At 46.0% G+C, this 23,363-nt stretch overlaps 1 protein-coding gene across 1 annotated transcript in view; it reads right to left on the bottom strand.

Moving 5' to 3' along the window:
* Positions 1-1,030: 1,030 nt before the first annotated feature.
* LOC310781625 (cilia- and flagella-associated protein 65-like) overlaps positions 1,031-23,363 on the bottom strand; it is a gene marked incomplete at both ends in the record, with an annotated part of 63,250 nt that continues 40,917 nt past the window's right edge. Inside the window, 7 exons of the mRNA XM_083642227.1 lie at positions 1,031-1,469; positions 12,492-12,597; positions 16,305-16,640; positions 16,715-17,864; positions 19,531-19,750; positions 22,955-23,071; positions 23,265-23,363. The exon at positions 23,265-23,363 is cut by the window's right edge and continues 125 nt beyond it. Coding sequence (XP_083498353.1) covers positions 1,031-1,469; positions 12,492-12,597; positions 16,305-16,640; positions 16,715-17,864; positions 19,531-19,750; positions 22,955-23,071; positions 23,265-23,363 — 2,467 coding nt within the window. The remainder of the gene's footprint in view (positions 1,470-12,491; positions 12,598-16,304; positions 16,641-16,714; positions 17,865-19,530; positions 19,751-22,954; positions 23,072-23,264) is intronic.

Raw genomic sequence — 23,363 nt, 5'->3', positions numbered from 1 at the left:
CTCGGGGTCCTGACTCCATCTGCCCAGAGCTTATACTCCACGCAGCACCAGCCCTGAAGTCCTGGCTAAGAGCGTTCCTTTCTTCCTGCTTGAATCAACTCAAGATCCCCAAGATCTGGAGAAGAGCCCTAGTTGTGGCGATCCCTAAGCCGAACAAGCCTGAAGAGGATCCTAAGAGCTACCGTCCCATCTCCCTGCTCTGTATCCCCTTCAAGATCCTTGAGCGCCTTATCTATGCGCGTGTTGAGCCGATTGTCGACCCATTGCTCCCTTGTGAGCAGGCCGGTTTCCGACGCGGGAGATCCACTGTAGATCAAGTCTCTCTGATGACCCAACACATCGAGGACAGCTTTTCAGCAAAGAAAAAGGCCGGAGCCGTCCTTGTCGACCTGACGGCTGCTTACGATACTGTATGGCATTGCGGCCTCACCTGCAAGTTACTCCGCTTGCTGCCGGATAGGCACATGGTCAGCATGATCATGGAGTTTATCCAAAATCGCAGTTTCACCCTTACCACCGGTAGTGGACAGCGAAGCAGGTTACGACGCCTTAAGAACGGCGTCCCTCAGGGATCTGTCCTGGCTCCCCTCCTGTATAACATGTATACCTACGACTTGCCTGATACAGTCCCACGGAAGTACGCCTATGCAGATGACCTCGCACTGGTGTTCTCCGCTGGAGACTGGCAGTCGGTGGAGTGGACTCTGAGCCAGGACATGCAGACGCTAGTGGCATACCTCCATAAATGGAGACTGTAAGTGTGGCAAAGACGGTGTCGGCAGCCTTCCATCTTAATAACAGGGAGGCTAAACGTGAGCTCCAGGTACATGTCGGAGGAACAACCCTGCCATTTTGCGCCGAGCCAACCTACCTCGGCGTGACACTGGACAGGTCGCTCACGTTCCGCCGACACCTCGAGTCACTGCGCAAGAAGCTGACAACACGAGTGGCATTGATGAGGCGACTAGTTGGGTCAGGCTGGGGTGCCGGCGCAAGAACTTTGCATACGGCAGCCCTGGCCCTTGTTTACTCAACTAGCGAATACTGCGCTCCGGTATGGAGTCGCAGTGCTCACACTCGCCTCATCGATGCGCCCATCAATGAAGCCTTGCGCATTGTGACAGGATGCCTGCGTCCCACTCCTGTGGACAATCTCCCCATCCTTGCAGGCATCCAGCCCGCTGGACTTCGTCGCAAAGGAGCCACAGCACGTCTGGCGTGCCGGGCCATGGAGCCAAACCACCTGCTCCATGAAAGGCTTGTCACAACAACTGAGCCTCCCCGGTGCCTCAAGTCCAGACACCCATTTGTTCCTGCTGCTCGGGAACTCCTGCAGCAATGCAGTGAAGCCAACATCAGTGCAGCAAGATGGGCGGATCACCTTTGGAGAATGGAGTGGGAGGTAAACACCTCTAGACTCCATTGCTTCATCCCCGATGTCGGTTCTCCTCCTATTGGGATGGACCTGCCTAGACAGGCATGGGTGAGGCTTAATCGCCTCAGGACCGGCGTCGGGCGTTTCCGCTCATCAATGTTCAGATGGGGCTTGACTCCTAGTGCGACCTGTGAGTGCGGTGCAGAGGAACAGACAGCAGCAGTGGCGTGCCGTCCATTAGGCGAACTAGGCAAATGCTAGGGGCGCTTGAGCCGTTAGGGGCGCCAGAGAGGGTAAAAAAAAAAAAAAAAATTACAAATACTTTTTCATGATAATAGGCCTACTATTATTTTGCAATAGTAGACAAAAAATAAGCACAACAACAAAGTCTTTAAATAATAGTGAAATCAATTTTCTAATTCTGGCTTTCTGGCTGCCTGGGTTGCAGCACTTTCTTTCACCATGGTCCCTAATCCATAACACCCCACCCCCTGCGCGGCCGCGCCCCCTTCTACCTGCTTGGAGCTTTTCCTCAGAGTGGGGGAAGGGCAAGGGAGCTGGAAGGTGGGTGCTGAGGGTGCTGCAGCACCCCCTGGTGGCAAGAAATGAGATTTTCGAAATTGTTGGATTTGGCTGTCTTGTGTTTATACCACCAACAAAATGCATTAAAAAACAGTTTGTGCTTCCCAGCTCTAATCTTATTTCATACACTCTCTCTTCAAAAGTGTTTGATTTTCATCATAATCTGGTTTTCCATAATAATAATAATAAGTTCAGTGTTTATGCCTGTGTTGCTGTCTGTTGTAGTGTAAAACGACTAAAGGGAGAGCAGGTGCTTACATTAAAGTGAGTGAGAAAAGGAGAAGATACTGAATAATGACAACAGTATAATCCTAATGTTAATTTAAAATTAAATATTCTTCTAAATATGGATGAAAGTCCAAAAAACGTCAAATTTTCTTCAGCGCTGCCCTTGCGGGCAGCACCGAGGATCCCTTCCTTACAGCACCCCCTACCTAAAAGTACTTCCAGCGCCACTGGGGAAGGGCGATTCTGAGCCTGCACTGCAGTGGGGGAATTAGCTGCAATATCATTTTTATTATATTTTCTTTGGGGGGGCACCAGCAAAAATCTTGCCTAGGGCACCAACTTGGTCAGGCACGCCACTGGACAGCAGACCATGTCATTCTGGAATGCCCGATGTATCGGGCTCCCAACGGGATGCATGGCCTGCTGTCTGTGGATGACGATACGGTGACATGGCTGCTAGAGGTGTGCCCAGAAATATAGCCCGGGTGAACCCCCCCAGGCCGGGGTGGTAAAAGGATAGCCCCTCGGCCCTGTACCTGGGGGAGTGGAGAGAAATCACCTAACCCAAACGACAGAGAGAGAGAGTGCATTGGCCCAGGTACAAGCCTGGTTACGAGACTCATGTCTCATGCTCAACACAAAGAAAACTGTATGTATGATGTTCACCAAGCGACCTAATAAGTTGAGCAGATCCTATGTCTTCCTGGAGAGAGAAGAACTGGAACTGGTACCTCAGTTCAAGTACCTTGGGGTTATTTTGGACTCTAACCTCACTTTCAAAAAACATGTAAAAAAGGTGTCCAATACAGTTAGATTTAACATACAGAATTTCAAACAAATCAGGCTCTTTATCACAACAGATGCTGCTAAAGCCTACCTCCACTGTATGATTCTCTCTCACATAGACTACTGCTCCACTGTTTGGTCCTTCGCTGGTGTCACTGTGCTCAAACCCCTTGAACAGCTCTATAAAAAAGCCATCAAGGTGTTTGACAAAAAACCACAATCACATCATCACTGTGAAATCTTAGAGAAATATCAGCTCCTTAGCTTTAACAATTTTAGAACATTTAAAAGCACGTGTCTAATCTATAAATGTTTACACGGCTTGGCTCCTCCTCCTCTAGGGGAGTTCATTAGAAGGAAGAATAGAAATGTAAGCACAAGGGCAGCAGCTAGGGGGGACTGTGAAGTCCAAGCTAGAAAAACCACGATGGCAGCACTAGCTGGAAGACACTGCCTATGGCTATTAGGGAAAGCCCCACTTTTGCCGCATTCAAAAGCCAGCTCAAAAACTGGCTTAAAACAAACCAATTTTGTGAACACTAGCTTAATAGCTACCTTCCAAATCTTCTTCTCTTCCTGCACTAGGCACTTCACCACTTAAGTGTAGCACTTAAGAGAGAGTAGAGTAGCCTTCCGTAGGCTATTGTATTTATGTATTGTTATCATGTAACCTGTCGAATGTAAGGTGTAGTATTCTTCTTTTAGCACTGACATGCTGCATGTACATCCTGTCTGTAATGTTGTGGTATCTCTTGCAATGACACGTTACATGTATATCAGTTTGTGCGTTGAATGAATGTAATGAATGATTGTTTTGATATTTATTGGGGACTACGGATGTAAACTAGCATTAGCTAACTCCGGCATATTTACATGTTTTCGTATATAGAGGCTTCTATATTTCTGAACATGTCCATTAATGTGCATTGTCCCGTCACAATAAACCAATAAAGTAAAAGTAAAGTAAAGTAAGTAGGATAAGCAGATCCGGGATCTGTCCCTTGATCTGGCTTGGCTTAAGCAGATCATTTCAACCCAGCTGAACGATACCATGACTCTGGTTTTCAACTCGGTAAATTGATCCAGGTTTTTCTAATAAAGTTGAGAGCACGTGCACATGAAAATGCTAGTGCACAGGAGCTCGTGCCCGCAAAAGAGGTGTGGTTTGTATAGAGATGCACCGATTGCCATTTTCTTGGCCGATTCCGATTTTTGAATAGTCTGACTTGCCGATACCGATTTTGGCCGATTCCGATTTTCTTTCTAAGAACAATAATTGACGGGTTATTTTTTTATTTATTTTTTTACTTTGCTTTAATAGAAAATTAAGATTCATGTCACATTTCTTATCATTTGCATGAGGTAGGACGATCTCACTCAAAAAATATCTAAAAATAAAAGTGTTCCAGGTTACTGGTGTGATAGCAAATTATTGATTGAGTGCTTATTGATTGATTGCTTATGAACTATGGTCCTTCTAAGATGTATTTTGTGAACTATGTTCTTCATCATTGCAGAATATTGCTGTACAGGGAGAACATGTATCTTGCTTTGAGGGAATAGACTGGATTGTTATGTCTCGTGAACATCAGATTAACTATTGACGTCATGGAAATATACTGAGTTGGAGAGAGGTTGAATGAAGTGGAAAAGTACTGCCCTCCAGGGTGGGGGGCGGGTGTCATAGTTTCAGTATATGATGTGTTGTAAACAATGATTCGGGGCTCCTGCCTGACAACGTGGTCGGGGAGACCTCTGTGCACAGATGTTAATCTAGAATAAAAACCTCCTAAAAACACTTGAAACGGATATCTCATTATTGATGGATCAGCAGGGCATTTCAGCAATTTTTCCATCACACTGGACAGAGCTTTTCTTTTTTGTGTGAATACAATGAATATAAAACAACCAGTATATCCCACAGCTATCATGCATTTAGTTTTCCAAAAGAAAAAAGGTGCAACAGAACAGGGGCTCCAGATGGAAAGTAGCCTATGGCTAAATCTGTTACAAAGCATCTCTTCCCCTATGGGGTTTAATGTTTTTTTTTGTATATGTCCCTGCCAAATAAACGAATAGAATAAAAATGAATAAACATTAAAATGTTATCCCTGGACAAGGAGTTTATAGCCTATAGGTCTGGAGCCCAGCCCTTCGAAGCCATGCCCACTCTACAGTTGTGGATTTGGCTGTTCTTGACTAGATGAGGAAATTAGTTTGAGTTGAGTTTACACACAGAGTCTGTTTCTTTTAATCCGCCATCCGAAAAGAAAATCTGTAAAAAAAAAATTGTATTTGAAATACATTTTTCAGACCAGTATTTTTTATTTGTATTGTGATACTTTTTTTGAGCAAGTATTTGTAATTTGTATCAAAATACTTGATGTATTTTCGCCCATCTCTGCGCCTCGCGCCACTTGGGCTCCATAGGGTTCTATTGCAGTTGCCACCCAGTGACGTGGTTTGTTTACCAAAATGCTGCTCGGCTAATCCCTCGTAAACCAATATGAATAAATAACCATGTCTATCTTTTCAATATGAACATAATTTACACACATTTAGTATAGTACTTGAACTTGAACGATTATATTTATTCATTAAGAGATGAGAAAAATGCTCGTGTCCACAAATTGTTCAATTCACCTGTACTCTACATGAAAGCACATAAGCCGGTTTGCACACATGCGATCACATCGCTGGGGGACAGCTCTCCCAGAGCTACTATGAAGACTGGAGGAAAGCGAGTATGCCAGAGGGTTGGATGCCGCTCCACACTGCAGGTATCACCAGAAGATTGCAAAACATACAGGATATGATCCATACACACTGAAGAGAAGCCATTTTCCAGCAACTTGTCCCATTTTGCTTGTGCTTTCCTATGTAGCCTGCTATGGTTGCTTTCCTATGTAGCCTGCTGCTGGTTGCCCCCCAGCATGATCACATGGTTTGTAAACAAGCCAATGGTCAATGTTGATCTCACCCCGGTCGCCATCTTGAAGTGACATCACCTGAAAACAATCTATAATAAAAAAGTATCTGTATCGATATTGGTGATTCTGGCCCTGTATTACTTGGTATCAGATCAAAGCCAAATTTTGTGGTATCGCCCACCCCTAGAATCCTTGCCTCACTCCGGTTTTGACTTTGAAGGTGTGCCGTTTCCTACTTGACGTGGAGTTGGTGTAGAAGCTCTTTGTGAGGATGAGCTAGGATACAGGCTTATCAGGCCAAATGGGGGAGGTAGGGCGAGTGAGGGAGAGTATATGGTTAGATTTGGGTTAACTATTGTTGGCCAGACGTCTGATTTTGCTGAGGTGGAAATAAACCGCACCTCCCTCTCATGCTTCTTGGATCAGGGATATTCTTTATTTTGTTAAAGTGGAAAAGATAAGGTGTACTGTTAATGGCTCACTTGCCAAATTCACTAAAACTTGGGGGCCCTTTTTTGCACATGCTGGGAGGCTGGAGTTTGCTGTTGTTCCAGAGTAGCAGCTATCTTTCTTCCTTTTTGTTTTTTTGTTTTTGTATACATCTGTAGTGGCTTTGAAACGTTTCTCTTTATCTTGTAAATTGGGTATTTTATCTTCAATTTTTGTCTTAGTGGCCGACATGTACATTTTGTGGTGTTTGTTTTGTTGTTGTTGGGGTTGTTTTTATGTCTCTGTCACTGGATTGTGCAAGTTTTTGTTATATAACATAACATCCACAATGTACTTGACACAACATTGAAAAGTGATAAGTGACGTCCTGGACATTTGTATTTCGTAAAACCAATAAACAAATCGGAGGAAAAAAACATTTGGGTAACTAGCAGTGAGGGAAGGAAGAAATTGGAAAAGGAGAGGGGGGGTGGGCACATTTCTTTCCCCAATGGGCCATACTGACTTACATCAAGAAAGCAAAGGGCCACACATTGGAGATTATACCTGCCAACACTCATTTTCACGGGAGTCTCACTATTTTTAACCCTCTCTACCGTTGTGATTGATAATTTCTCGTTAATCTCCCAATATAATAGTGATACAAATCCAATGGCTGTAGCAGATGAGATTTATTAACATAATTCTGCCCTTTATTGAGCTTTTGGGGGTTGTTTTGTTTTTCTTTGAGGACGTTGGGGGCCGGATTGAGATGGCCCAGGGGCCGGGTCCGGCCCTGGGGCCGCATTTTGCCCATGTGTGGGTTAGAGGTTACATAATGAGCCCATGTGTGGGTTAGAGGTTACATAATGAGCCCATGTGTGGGTTAGAGGTTACATAATGAGCCCATGTGTGGGTTAGAGGTTACATAATGAGCCCATGTGTGGGTTAGAGGTTACATAATGAGCCCATGTGTGGGTTAGAGGTTACATAATGAGCCCATGTGTGGGTTAGAGGTTACATAATGAGCCCATGTGTGGGTTAGAGGTTACATAATGAGCCCATGTGTGGGTTAGAGGTTACATAATGAGCCCATGTGTGGGTTAGAGGTTACATAATGAGCCCATGTGTGGGTTAGAGGTTACATAATGAGCCCATGTGTGGGTTAGAGGTTACATAATGAGCCCATGTGTGGGTTAGAGGTTACATAATGAGCCCATGTGTGGGTTAGAGGTTACATAATGAGCCCATGTGTGGGTTAGAGGTTACATAATGAGCCCATGTGTGGGTTAGAGGTTACATAATGAGAGCCCATGTGTGGGTTAGAGGTTACATAATGAGCCCATGTGTGGGTTAGAGGTTACATAATGAGCCCATGTGTGGGTTAGAGGTTACATAATGAGCCCATGTGTGGGTTAGAGGTTACATAATGAGAGCCCATGTGTGGGTTAGAGGTTACATAATGAGCCCATGTGTGGGTTAGAGGTTACATAATGAGCCCATGTGTGGGTTAGAGGTTACATAATGAGCCCATGTGTGGGTTAGAGGTTACATAATGATGTGTGGGTTAGAGGTTACATAATGATGTGTGGGTTAGAGGTTACATAATGAGAGCAAATAGCAGCAGCTGAGGGAAATGTGTGGGAGGCTGGACAGCTGGTAGGGGTCCAGGGTAAGTCCCTGCTGGATCCTATTACTCTCTTAAACTTGCTTTCTCTCTTCCTCAATCATGGCTCTGGACTCTCCTCCTGGGAACACACAATACATTAACCATAGTATATTGTGTCAGGAATACATTAGCCATAGTATACTATAGGAGGAATACATTAGCCATAGTATACTATAGGAGGAATACATTAACCATATTACAGTATATTGTGTCAGGAATACATTAGCCATAGTATACTATAGGAGGAATACATTAGCCATAGTATACTATAGGAGGAATACATTAACAATAGTATATTGTGTCAGGAATACATTAGCCATAGTATACTATAGGAGGAATACATTAACAATAGTATATTGTGTCAGGAATACATTAGCCATAGTATACTATAGGAGGAATACATTAGCCATAGTATACTATAGGAGGAATACATTAGCCATAGTATACTATAGGAGGAATACATTAGCCATAGTATACTATAGGAGGAATACATTTGCCATAGTATACTATAGGAGGAATACATTATCCATAGTATACTATAGGAGGAATACATTAACCATAGTATATTGTGTCAGGAATACATTAGCCATAGTATACTATAGGAGGAATACATTAGCCATAGTATACTATAGGAGGAATACATTAGCCATAGTATACTATAGGATGAATACATTAACCATAGTATATTGTGTCAGGAATACATTAACCATAGTATACTATAGGCGGAATACATTAGCCATAGTATATTGTGTCAGGAATACATTAGCCATAGTATACTATAGGAGGAATACATTAACCATAGTATATTGTGTCAGGAATACATTAACCATAGTATACTATAGGAGGAATACATTAGCCATAGTATATTGTGTCAGGAATACATTAGCCATAGTATACTATAGGAGGAATACATTAGCCATAGTATATTGTGTCAGGAATACATTAGCCATAGTATACTATAGGAGGAATACATTAACCATACTATATTGTGTCAGGAATACATTAGCCATAGTATACTATAGGAGGAATACATTAGCCATAGTATATTGTGTCAGGAATACATTAGCCATAGTATACTATAGGAGGAATACATTAACCATACTATATTGTGTCAGGAATACATTAGCCATAGTATACTATAGGCGGAATACATTAGCCATAGTATATTGTGTCAGGAATACATTAGCCATAGTATACTATAGGAGGAATACATTAACCATAGTATATTGTGTCAGGAATACATTAACCATAGTATACTATAGGAGGAATACATTAGCCATAGTATATTGTGTCAGGAATACATTAGCCATATTATACTATAGGAGGAATACATTAGCCATAGTATATTGTGTCAGGAATACATTAGCCATAGTATACTATAGGAGGAATACATTAACCATACTATATTGTGTCAGGAATACATTAGCCATAGTATACTATAGGAGGAATACATTAGCCATAGTATATTGTGTCAGGAATACATTAGCCATAGTATACTATAGGAGGAATACATTAACCATACTATATTGTGTCAGGAATACATTAGCCATAGTATACTATAGGAGGAATACATTAACCATAGTATATTCTGTCAGGAATACATTAGCCATAGTATACTATAGGAGGAATACATTAGCCATAGTATACTATAGGATGAATACATTAGCCATAGTATACTATAGGAGGAATACATTAACCATAGTATATTGTCAGGAATACATTAGCCATAGTATACTATAGGAGGAATACATTAGCCATAGTATACTATAGGAGGAATACATTAGCCATAGTATACTATAGGAGGAATACATTAACCATAGTATATTGTGTCAGGAATACATTAGCCATAGTATACTATAGGAGGAATACATTAGCCATAGTATACTATAGGAGGAATACATTAGCCATAGTATATTGTGTCAGGAATACATTAGCCATAGTATACTATAGGAGGAATACATTAGTCATAGTATACTATAGGAGGAATACATTAACCATAGTATATTGTGTCAGGAATACATTAGCCATAGTATACTATAGGAGGAATACATTAGCCATAGTATACTATAGGAGGAATACATTAACCATAGTATATTGTGTCAGGAATACATTAGCCATAGTATACTATAGGAGGAATACATTAGCCATAGTATACTATAGGAGGAATACATTAGCCATAGTATACTATAGGAGGAATACATTAACCATAGTATATTGTGTCAGGAATACATTAGCCATAGTATACTATAAGAGGAATACATTAGCCATAGTATACTATAGGAGGAATACATTAGCCATAGTATACTATAGGAGGAATACATTAGCCATAGTATACTATAGGAGGAATACATTAGCCATAGTATATTGTGTCAGGAATACATTAGCCATAGTATACTATAAGAGGAATACATTAGCCATAGTGTACTATAGGAGGAATACATTAGCCATAGTATACTATAGGAGGAATACATTAGCCATAGTATACTATAGGAGGAATACATTAGCCATAGTATATTGTGTCAGGAATACATTAACCATAGTATAATAATAGGAGGAATACATTAGCCATAGTATACTATAGGAGGAATACATTAACCATAGTATATTGTGTCAGGAATACATTAGCCATAGTATACTATAGGAGGAATACATTAACCATAGTATATTGTGTCAGGAATACATTAGCCATAGTATACTATAAGAGGAATACATTAGCCATAGTATACTATAGGAGGAATACATTAGCCATAGTATACTATAGGAGGAATACATTAGCCATAGTATACTATAGGATGAATACATTAGCCATAGTATACTATAGGAGGAATACATTAGCCATAGCATATTGTGTCAGGAATACATTAGCCATGGTATACTATAGGATGAATACATTAGCCATAGTATACTATAGGAGGAATACATTAGCCATAGTATACTATAGGAGGAATACATTAACAATAGTATATTGTGTCAGGAATACATTAGCCATAGTATACTATAAGAGGAATACATTAGCCATAGTATACTATAGGAGGAATACATTAGCCATAGTATACTATAGGAGGAATACATTAACCATAGTATATTGTGTCAGGAATACATTAACCATAGAATACTAATTGTGTCAGGAATACATTAACCATAGTATACTATAGGAGGAATACATTAGCCATAGTATACTATAGGAGGAATACATTAACCATAGTATATTGTGTCAGGAATACATTAGCCATAGTATACTATAGGAGGAATACATTAGCCATAGTATATTGTGTCAAGAATACATTAACCATAGTATATTGTGTCAGGAATACATTAACCATAGTATATTGTGTCAGGAATACATTAGCCATAGTATATTGTGTCAGGAATACATTAACCATAGTTTATACCATGGTCTGGGTGAATACTCGATTCTGATTGGCTGCAAGGTGTCCATTATTTTGTGATATTGTACAGTGATAATGTACACCTAGCTAAATGGTCTGTTCACCATTCATATCAATGCGCCATAGTTTCAACAGTGGTATCAAGAGAGCTGTTTGAGCTCTATACCCCCGTTAAGGGTTAATATGACAATTTTGGAACTTGAGAAAAAAATTGAGTCGGTCAAAGTAAGTATTTAAATCACCCCTGTGTGCTCAGTTTATCAAAAATAACTCTTATTTACAATTTTGATTTTCGTTTCGGAGATTTTTTAACCTCGCGTCACCAGGCTCTTCTCGGCGAGAAAGAGGAGATTTCCCTCGGCTCGTGCACGAGCGGGGGCGAGCCCTTTGACAGAGAGAGAGAGAGAGAGAGAGAGAAAACTCTCTCTGCATTTCACCACATACAGCACACAGGGCGAGCCCCCGCTGCTCTGTGTCACTTCCTGAAACTCTTCGCTCTTAAATGTTAATATACTTGGCCAATACGTATCTATCATACAAAATAAAGCAAGCTGCCAAACGGTAATGTCTTCATTTAATGTAGAACGCAAAACATCGTTAAACCTGCATTCCTGTGATAAAGTTAACGTTTGAGTCGGCTTTAAAACGGAGGGTGGTGGAGGTGGGAGGGACTATTTTATTTCGTGGAAGACTGATTTACAGTATGAATAACAGACATTTAGCCATTTAGATTGCTTTATTTATTACACATGGAAATATAAATGACTGGTCTTATTGTTTTGTTGGCAAGTGACCATGGTATAAGCGGGTTAATGCACTTCGAGGTGTACATTATCACTTTTTAAGGGACTTCGCGGAGGCAAACCATCCTCGGCTTCACCTCGGACGGTTCACGCCTCTCGCGTCGTCCCTTAAAAAGTGATAATGTACACCTCGAAGTGCATTAACCCTTACATACTGAGGAGTTCTGTAGGGCTCAATGATCACAGCATGGCATTAATGCTGGCAGAGTTAGTTGGTGTTACCAATGGAAGAGTTTTAGTGTGAGTTTTAGCATGGTTGTGTGTATGTGTGTGTGTGTGTGTGTATGTGTGTGTGTGTACCTGGCAGAAGCAGGTGGTAAGACGATGGTGCGGGGGTGCACTGTAAGGACAAGCTCTCCCAGGAAAGCTTCCATCATCAGATTCTGGAGGGTGTTTACCAGAACATCTTCACACTGGTCATATATAAAGTCAGAAGACCTGCATGCACACACACACACACACACACACACACACACACACACACACACACACACACACACACACGCACGCATATACACAGCTTAAAGACTACATGAAATGGCATCTTTGCTTCCTGGATTGGATGTATTAAAATGTTAGGGTTGTGCTACAACCCGGGTTTTACTAGTGAGAACGAGAGCTCTCACTCTAGTGCCATATCCGCTGCGTACGCAGCCACTGGAAGAATGTTATTTTTGCTCCAAAAATGATCTTTATATAACCGAACACCCACCAGCAGGTGGCGTGGTGCCCCCTGGGGCTGAGGCGGCCACCCAATCCTCACCCACGTGACTACGTCACGCCCGCTCAGCCCAGGGATAGCCACTCCTTCCAGCCCGCTGAGAACGATGCAACCAACAACGCATCGACGCAGCAAGGCTGGGTAGTGAGAGCTCTCGTTCTCACTCGTAAAACCCGGGTTGTAGCACAACCCTACCTTTTTACTTCGTTTCGAACTCAAGCTCTCACTCTAGTGCCAAATTCAATCATCCTTGCTGCCGGGAGCACTCCTCAGAGCGACCCGAGAGGCATCGGTGAACCATGGCCACATGGCGAACGCCCATGCCCGACCGTGTGACATTTGGAGGGGCAACGATACTACCTTCTTGCCACTGACAGTACCGCATGTGCGAAACGCGAACCGGACATGTAGAGGCTGTAGTATCTAACAAACGTGTGATGAGAGGACCATGAGGCCGCAGCGCACATGTCCTCCACCGATACACCACGCAACAGCGCGGAAGATGTCGCCTCGCGTAGAATGCGCCTTGATACTAGGGGTGGGGGAAAAAATTGATTCACCTAAGTATCGCGATTTTTAATGTCACGATTTTTTGGATCGATCTTTTATTCGAGAATCGATAATCGCAAAAAAAAAAAAAAAAAAATTTTTTTGTGTGTGCTTGCAGTCAGGCCACTCACTGAACAGCAGGCCAGGCGCCGCCTACTGGTTTACTAGTGGTTTTATTACTTTATTAGTTAGTCTGAAGTAATAATTACACTTCAGGGTTAAAGTGGGTGCATCTCATTGTAAAATTGGACTTCAAACGGCCCAAATCTGGCTTCAAACGGCCCAAATTTCACACGCCTGCTTGGTATCTAATGCCCGGCCTGAATTATGATCCCAGTCCGCCCCTGTTTTTAACTATATTGCCCAGCCCTACTCATGATATATAATATACAGTTTCTAGTGTATGATTCAACTTTTCCCATGTTCTAATCTAGTGTAAAAAAGCAAACAAACTGAAAAAAGAAAAGAAAAAAATAAACAAAAATCGCAATAAATCGTAATATCGAATCGCAATAATCGTAGAATCGCAATACTTAAGAATCGCAATATAAATCGAATCGGCACCCAAGAATCATGATAGTATCGAATCGGGAGATAAGTGAATCGCCACAGCCACAGCCCTACCTTACCCATGGCAGAGTATGCCAAAGCAATCGCCTCCACTATCCAGTGTGATAAGCGATCCTTGGAAAGGGGTCCGCCCTGGGCCTTCTGCCCAAATCAGACCAACAACTGGTTTGTAGTGCGTAATGAACGCGTCCTGGCCACATAGGCCGAGAGCGCCCTTACGGGGCACAGCATGTGCAAGCGCCTCTCCTCGTCCGAACTGAACGGCGGGGGACAGAATGCTGACAAGTCTATGACCATAGACCTAAAGCTGGCATTAATATTCTTAGGTTGATAAGCCGGGTTAGGTCGCAACGTAACCCTGCGCCCATCATCCCCAAAAACCATACAGGCCTGCTGCACCGAGAGGGCAATCAGGTCACCAACCCTCTTTCCTGACGACAAGGCCAGCAGCAGCGCGGTCTTCAAAGACAGAAATTTCAGATCGGCGGAGTCCAAGGGCTCAAACGGATGACCCGTGAGCCCATCCAGCACCGTAACCAAGTCCCATTTGGGAAAGACGCACCGCGACGGCGGGCGCAGCCTACACGCTCCCTTCATGAAGCGGAACGCCCCCACGGGACTCCCCTCAATTCCCATGTGGCAAGCAGAAATCGCGGCTACGTACACCTTAAGCGACTGCGGGGACTGGCCCGCGTCAAGCAGGCTTTGAAGGAAACAGAACTGGTCGCACACCGCAGTTCACTGGATCCACGCCCTTACTGAGAGCGGGTCGAAGCAGCCATAGCACTCTGAATAGTGCACACCACATTATCGGGCAAGCCCTGGGCTAGCAAATGGTCCCGTTCAGGAGCCAGACTGCTAGCTTCCACCTGCTTGGGGAGGGGTGGAGCACCTCCTCTTCCACCTGGGACAGAAGATCTGCCCGCACCGGCAGCGCCCAGGGCGGACATTGCGCCAAGGAGATCAGGTCCGCAAATCATATCTGCTTGGGCCAAAAGGGGGCCACTAAAATGTGCTGAAGGCGCTGTTCACTCACCCTGTCCAACACCTGACTGCAGGTGATCGGTCACCACCTTGGTATGTTCCGTGGCACGGACCATAGAGTCCGCCACTATGAGAGCGTCGTCGAGATAGAGTAAGACGCGGATCCCACTCACGCGGAGGGGAGCCAAGGCTGTCTCCACGTGAAGGTTCGCGGGCTCAAAGACATGCCGAACGGCAAGACACAGAACTCGTAAGCCTTCCCCAGGAAGGAGACCCTCAGGTATTTCCTGTGTCTCTGAACCACGGGGACATGGAAGAACGCATCTTTCAGATCCACGGAAGTAAAGAAATCCCCTGGTCTCAACGCGTTGAACAGGCGGGGAAAAGAGAGCATTCGGAACGGGAACTTCCTCAGCGTCTTGTTGAGACGCCGAAGGTCCAAAATTGGACGCATGGAGCCGTCCTTCTTGGGCATGACAAAGTACCTGTGGTAGAAACCCGAGCGCACCTCTGCCTTGGGAACCGAGCGAATCGCCCCTTTGGCGAGGAGCGAAGTAACCTCCTTGCGGAGTATGTCCATGGACCGCCCCTCCACGGCCGAATCGGGGATCCCGTCGAACGTGGGTGGGGGCCTGGCAAACTGGAGAGTGTATCCCCTCTGGAGGGTGCGCCGTAACCATGGGGTCGGGGAACATAGAAGCTCCCAGGCGTTGAGCCTGTTGGACAAAGATGGTCTCTTGTGGCCAAAAGGAGCGGAAACCGCCCCCTCTGGTCATGAGTATATTGTTGGGCACTGGGACCTGATCCGGTGCCCTGATGGGGGGAGAAAATGGGGGGGGGGCAGGACGTGAGCGGATATGCCCCCCTGCCGCATGGACAGTTCCGTAGAAGCTGTGGGCCCACGGCGCCATCAATGGGCCCACGGCGCCATTGATGGTGGGCTTGTCCTGGAAGCTTCTAGCCGTAGCCATGGACCAAGGCGAGCCTTGATGACGGGTATGAGACCCTGGGAGAGCTCCCGACCGAACTCGGGCCTTGGGCACCGAGGACGGTGGGCTTGTCCCTGAAGCTACAAGCCGAAGGCTGGCTCTGAGCCCAAGCCTTGGCGAGCTGCCGTCCCCGCCGGGCGCATAGTGCCGGCGAGTGGCGGACTGGGCAGGTCCCTGCTGAACTCTGGACCGAAGTTGAGCGCTGAGCTCCAACGACGGTGGGCTCATAGCCCCCCCCTTCCCCAAGGGAGACGACTAAGAGCAGGCCAGGTCACCCGCCGCCCGCGCACCCCCTCGTACCCGCTGAGGGCGAGGGCCGCGTATCCTGGCCTGCCGTGGGACCCAGGATGGGCCCACTGCGGCCGGGTGGGGTGCCGCCATTGAAGGCGCACGAGCCTGTGGGGCCCGCACCCGCGGGCATGGGGTGGCTCGCGGCGCCAGGGGCCCCGGAGGGCGACTCGGCGCATGTGCTGCCACCTGAAACCGGCGGTCTTCCCCTCGTTGCCGCCGAGGCAAGAGGGATCTGACCGCAGCGGAGTCTCGCTGCTGCCTCTCCAACCGCTGGGCCAAATCCTCCACGGAAGGACCGAATAGGCCCTCCGGAGAGATCTTCACCCCCAGTAGCCTCCTCTTCTCCTGCTCGGGGAGCTGAGTGAGGTTCAGCCACAGGTGACGGTGAGTCAGAACGGAGAAGGCCATGACCTTCCCACTGTTCTGCGCCAGGCAGTCGACCATGCGCAAGGCGTGGTCGGTGGCCATCCTGAGCTCCGTGAACAGCTCAGGAGCGGGGTCACCCTGCATCTCCCACAGGAGCACAGCCTGGTAACCCTGCAGGATGGCCAGGTTGTTCGTGATGGCGGCGGACTGCCCCGCCGCCAAATACGCCTTTTCGGCCAGTTGGCACGCCTTGGAGGGCAGTGTGGGATTGCTGGCGTTGGAGGCCAGGTGGGAAGCCACCATCTCCTCGAGGGGGGGCATCGCGGAGAACGCGAGCTTCTCCTCGACCGCCGACCACGGAACCATGCCTGCACACAGCGGCTTGGCCTCCTGAGGCTTATCCCATCCGTCCTGCACAGCACGGATCACGTCTACACAGACGGGCATTCGGCGTTTCGGGCGGGGTGCCTGGCGTGCCTGGAAATGGCACCCCTGCAGCACTGATGCAGGGGGCTGGGGTGGTTCGGCCCAAGCGATGCCTAGCTTCGCTGCAGCCCTCGACATCACCCTGTGAAACTGCTTCTGGTAGGGCTTGTTACTGCTCATCTCTGAGCGAGCCTCTACAGCAGTGGTGACGGTGGTGGCACCGTCCCAATCCTCCCCGCCGGACATCTCCCCTTGGGGGGTGTCCTCCTGGGGGGTATCGACCAAGGGGTCGTAGGGGAAGAGCTCACCCTGCTCCAACATGGGAAGCATAGGCTTATTGCCCCAATTCAGATCCTGCTGCTCGGACTGGTCCGGGAGACCCTGAGCAGCGGGTGCTTCACCTCCGACCGGGCGGTCGGACGCCGCGGATGCACACCCCTCGGGGGGCGCGCCGCTGGGCGGCAAGTCCTCCTCGACAAAGAGCGCAGCTCTTGCTCGCAACTCGCCCAGGTTGAAGCCGTCACAGATGGTGCAGAAGCTAGCCTTCAGCAGCGCCTGAGCAGCGTGCTCATGCCCCAGGCAGAACACACAGTCATCGTGCCGATCGAAACCGGCCAGCGTAGCATCGCACCTTTCACAGCGCCTGGCTGTCCCCCCCTTTCTCATGGCAGCCGCCTGGCTCATTGCACGAGTTATGCCCAAGCTAACTCGCAGCAAGCACCCGCAGGCTGTACCAGGAATTAGCAGAGGTTTTACCGTGTAAGCTAAGCAGTAAGCCTGCAATGGTAAAAGGGTAGCCGAAGTGTTAACGCAACGTCAGACGCTAGCCGCACAGGTGCAAGCTAGCTATCTAGCTAAGCTGGAGAGCCCGGCTCTTGAGCTACTACTCTCTCTTAACGTTACTCCAGCCGGAGTGAACGTACGCGCTCTACACGGAGGTAGCCTGCGCCTAATGTGCTAGCACACAAGATACTATTTGCACGGATGCAAGCTAGCTATCTATTTAACAACTGGGTGCATTACCCCGTCCGGGGAAAACGCAGCCGGCTACTTTGGTGTTAGCCTATTGTTCTGTGCTAATGCAAGTGAGACGCTATTCGCACGTATGCAAGCTAGCTATCTATTCACACTTTGAGAGCGGGACTTTCTTTAGTTAGCTCTCAAGCCTATTCTATCGTCACCCCAGCTGGGGTAGACGGAGCACGCTACACGGCGGTAGCTATACAGGTGTTAACCGCAATAAGCAAGATACTCTTAGCTTTAGATGAGCTTGTTCCGACGCCGCTGGTGAAGAGAACAGGATCGGGTCGCCGAAGCCTGAAGAATCTCGTCCACACAACCCTCTTGAGGTGGGCAATAAGACGGAATTTAGCCTAGCTTAAGAGCGCAAACTTGAGCTAACACGGAGCTTTCAATAACACGTCCTCAGCGTGGCTGGAAGAACGAATGAGTGACTATCCTTGGGCTGAGCGGGCGTGACGTAGTCACGTGGGTGAGGATTGGGTGGCCGCCTCAGCCCCAGGGGGCACCACGCCACCTGCTGGTGGGTGGTCGGTTTTATATATAAAGATCATTTTTGGAGCAAAAATAACATTCTTCCAGTGGCTGCGTACGCAGCGGATATGGCACTAGAGTGAGAGCTTGAGTTCGAAACAAACAGGATGTTGGGGTGGGATATAATGGGTTCATTCAAAAGTCAGGGAGATGTTTTATTTGATGGTGCAGAGGGACGGGATTGTTCAAAAAATGATGGTTTTATTGGTTAAAGCAATAGGACGAATCAGTGTGACGTCACTTGCCACCCAGAAATGCAGAACCCTGTGGCAGTTAATAGTATGAGTTGTGCCAAACAAACGTTCATATCTCAAAAACTATACATCACATCGCTTATATTTTGACATTCTGAGTGAGAGCAGAAGTAGCTTAAGAGTTTGATATTAGTATAATATATGCATGTCGTGTTAAAGTTGTGTGAACTGTCGCCGTTTTTAAAATGTAAACAGAGTCAGCCGGCTAGAGTCAGACGCTCACGCCTCCCATAGGGTTCCATTGCCGTTGCCACCCAGTGACGCGGTTTGTTTACCAAAATGCTGCTCGGCTGATCCCTCGTATATACAGTAATTACATCTACTACTGCAGCACGATGTCACCATGAAAGAGAATGATTTCCAGGAATTTGTGAGTACTAAAATTAGTAATTAGAGGCCACTAAAAACATTACAAACCAAATTAGTGCGCTTAGTTGTTGAACCAGTGACCACTAACCTGCACATGCCCCCACTAACCTGCACATGCCTCCTTGCACACTCCTCTGGGCAAAGTTTTCTCCTCTCAGTCGGGACAGTTTTTGAGCAAGCTTCTGTGTGTGTGGTGCGTTCTGTGTTCTGCTTCCCAACCATCCTGCACTCCCTGCACCGCCCACTGTGCCGCGCTGTTCTCTCACCGAGGCCTCTGCCATCCCCAAGCAAGACGGGGGGTGGAGGTGCTGGAGGGAAGGGGGGGAGGAGCAAGACGGCGGGTGGAGGTGCTGGAGGGAAGGGGGGGAGGAGGGAAGCAGGGAGTGTTGAGAAGGAGTTGTCTCTCGAAGCTGGCTGAAGTAGGGGACGGGCTCGGACGCCCCGCTGACCAGAGACTGGTGGAAGGTTGGATCATCCAGCAGGCTCCTTGGAGGGGAGAGAGGGAGAAAGACACATGAACTGACATCAACTCAATCCCTATCCCCTGATCTGAACCCCAACCCTTTCTATGTCTAACCTTAAGTTAGTCTGAACTCTAATCCTCATCTTGAACTCTAACTTTAAAATCAAGCCTAATATCACACAAGAGGAGGGCTTGGGGGGCGGCTGTGGCTCGGGAGGTAGAGCGGGTCGTCCACCAATCAGAAGGCCGGTGGTTCGATCCCCGGCTCCTCCAGCTCACATGTCGAAGTGTCCTTCAGCAAGATATTGAAGCCCAAATTGCTCCTGATGGTTGTGCCAGCACCCTGCGTAGTAGCTTGCTGCCAGAGATGGGAAGTAACGAAGTACAAATACTTTGTTACTGTACTTAAGTAGATTTTTCGAGTATCTGTACTTTACTTGAGTATTTAATTTTCTGACAACTTTTTACTTTTACTCGTTACATTTGAACACAAGTATCTGTACTTTTACTTGTGTACATTTTCAAAACAGGTTAGTTACTTCTGTTTAAATGCACGAGAATGTAATTTAAAAACGAGTAGAAACGGGAGAACGGCGCAGAAGTAATAGACGAGTTTCCCAGCGCTGCTGATAAAAGCTCATTCCAGCTCCGCCAATAGTATGACTTGGCACTCCTCCGGGGCGTGGACAAAGAAGCACAAAGAAGAGAAACCTACGGATTTTCTCTGAGGGGAGACACGCAGACATTAGGGGCCGTGCAGACAGGCAGCAGCCAGCACTTATTAGCGCTCGTCTTTTTGCAATTCATTCTCTATAAGTACGTGCTTAGCGCGCATCTCTTTCAAGAAGCATTTCATCGCGCTTAAAAGCTGGTGGTGTTTTTTTTAGCGCAGCGCTCTGGGCGCTGAAAGCTGAGGAAAGTTTAACAGGAAAAGCGCCCTGCTCCTCTTCACTCCTCCCACCTCGAGTCTTCTCCCAGGAGAGGAGGATTTTCATCTCGCTGCTTCCAGAGTTGCCAATAATCTGGCTTTTCCAAGCGTTCTTTTTTAAATAACCGCTCCCTGTGTGCATGGCCCCTTATGGTGTTGTTCTAACACATACATTCAGTTTGTGCACTGTCAACATTCAGCTATGCAATATGGTGGTGTTCTAACACCAGAGACAGTTCTGTCTTAATAATAAACCTTGAATTTGTGAATGTAATCAACCTGTGGACATTCAGTTCCTTATCCATTAGGTATCAGTATCATATCAGTCTCGAGTATTGTGATACTGCATTTTGTAAGGGACACCTTGTATCCAGCAGTTAAACTTGTCTAACTATTTGCACATTCATATATCATGGAAATATTAATGAGGGAGGACTAGATGATTTTAATGGGGTTTTTTGTGTGTGGAAAAACCATAGCACACTATTTAAAATAGAGTTTTAAGAAGTGTAAAACATTTGTAGGGGATCTTTTATCCTCAAATTATATTCTATGATGTGAGGTTCAGTCATTCAGAAAGATACGGTAAAAATACTTTTACTTTTACTCATTGGGTACATTTCAGAGCCTGTACTTTTTTACTTTTACTTGAGTAAAATAATTGAATCGGTACTTCTACTTTTACCAGAGTAGTTTTTTACACAAGTAACTGTACTTCTACTCAAGTACAGAATGTCAGTACTTTTCCCATCTCTGCTTGCTGCCATCGGTGTGTGAATGGGTGAGTGTAGGCATGTGTTGTAGTGCTTTGACTGGTCGCTAGACTAGAACTAGAACAACCGCAACGTGGACTTATGCCTCCGCCATTAGTTCATTCTTGAGTCCAAATCGCCATTTGAGGCAAATTGGAAGAAATTCCGTCAAGGCGCTCCTGAGATGTTGCGTTACAGAGCTTGGAAATTGGGTGTGTGAGGTCACAGTGACCTTGAACTTTGACCACCAAAATGTAATCAGTTCATCCTTGAGTCCAAGTGGACGTTTGAGGCAAATTCTAAGAAATTCCATCAAGACATTCCTGAGATATCGCGTTAACAAGCTTGAAAATGGCATTCAAGAGGTCACAGTGACCTTGACCTTTCATTTTTGATAACCAAAATGGAATCAGTTCATCCTTGCGTCCAAGTCGATGTTTGAGCCAAATCAGAAGAAATTCTATCAAGCCGTTCTTGAGATATTGCGTTAACGAACTTGGGAATGGCGTTTGTGAGGTCACAGTGACCTTGAAGTTTGACCATCAAAATGTAATCAGCTCATCCTTGAGGCCAAATTAATGTTTGAGGCAAATGTGATGAAATTCCGTCAAGGCATTCCTGAGATATCGTGTTAACAAGCTTGAAAATGGCGTTGGAGAGGTCACAGTGACCTTGACCTTTGATAACCAAATTGGAATCAGTTCATCCTTGCGTCCAAGTCGATGTTTGAGCCAAATTGGCAGAAATTCCATCAAGCCGTTCTTGAGATATCGCCTTAACGAACTTGGGAATGGCATTCGTGAGGTTACAGCGACCTTGACCTTTGACCACGAAAATCGAATCAGTTCATCCTTGAGTCCAAGTCGATGTTTGAGGCAAATTTGATGAAACTTCGTCAAGGTATTCCTGAGATATCGCGTTAACAAGCTTGAAATTGCCATTCGAGTGGTCACAGTGACCTTGACCTTTGACCACCAAAATCTAATTAGTTCATGCTTGAGTCCAAGGCGATGTTTGAGGCAAATTTGATGAAATTCCGTCAAGGCATTCCTGAGATGTTGCGCTAACAAGCTTGAAAATGGCGTTCAGGAGGTCACAGTGACCTTGGCCTTTGACCTTTGACCCCCAAAATCTAATCAGTTCATCCTTGATTCCAAGTCGATGTTTGAGACAAATTTGATGAAATTCTGTCAAGGCATTCCTGAGATATCGCGTTAACAAGCTTGAAAATGGCATTCGAGAGGTCACAGTGACCTTGACCTTTGACCTTTGACCACCAAAATCGAATCAGATCATCCTTGAGTCTAAGTCGATGTTTGTTGAAATTCCGTCAAGGCGTTCCTCAGATATCGCGTTAACGAACATCGTACGGATGTACGGACAGACGGACGGACAACCCGGATCCATAATGCCTCCGGCCTGGCTATTGCCGGCGGAGGCATAAAAACACTATATAAATGCAGTCCATTCCATTTACACAACGAAGTTTACTTCTACAAACAGATTAGGATGATTGTCTGATTATGTATCTGAGTGTGAGTGATTACCTGAGCAGGGAGGTGAGTGTGTGTGTGAGGATGTCTCTCTCAGGCCCGTCTCTCAGCCCAGTGGAGGGTGGGGCACTGGTGCTGGTGGAAGCGGATTCTGGCCTCTGAGTCTTGGATCTGGGGAATACACCAGAGAGGAAAACATCTTGGCTACTTCTTGATAGCAGGTTCATTGGGCTCTTTTGATCAGGAGTCACACTTATTCTGTGCATCATGTGATGATCATGGTGCATGAAAGCAAGAGCTCTAGAGTTGTGAGTGAACACATTTTTCTTGTAAGAGGTGTGCATCTATTCAGTATGTCTGTCACCTATACACATAGTGCTTATTGAGCTGGTTAGGGAAGTGGGTGTGGTACTCCAGTAGCCCGTGGGAGCGTGCCGTCACCCCCAGGTGCAGCAGAGCAGGG

Source organism: Poromitra crassiceps (assembly GCF_964638095.1).
Source record: "Poromitra crassiceps genome assembly, chromosome: 8".
NCBI classification, from domain to species: Eukaryota; Metazoa; Chordata; class Actinopteri; order Beryciformes; family Melamphaidae; genus Poromitra; species Poromitra crassiceps.
The sequence above is the reverse complement of the archived record's forward strand: the minus strand, read 5'-3'. Positions and strand labels throughout refer to the sequence as shown.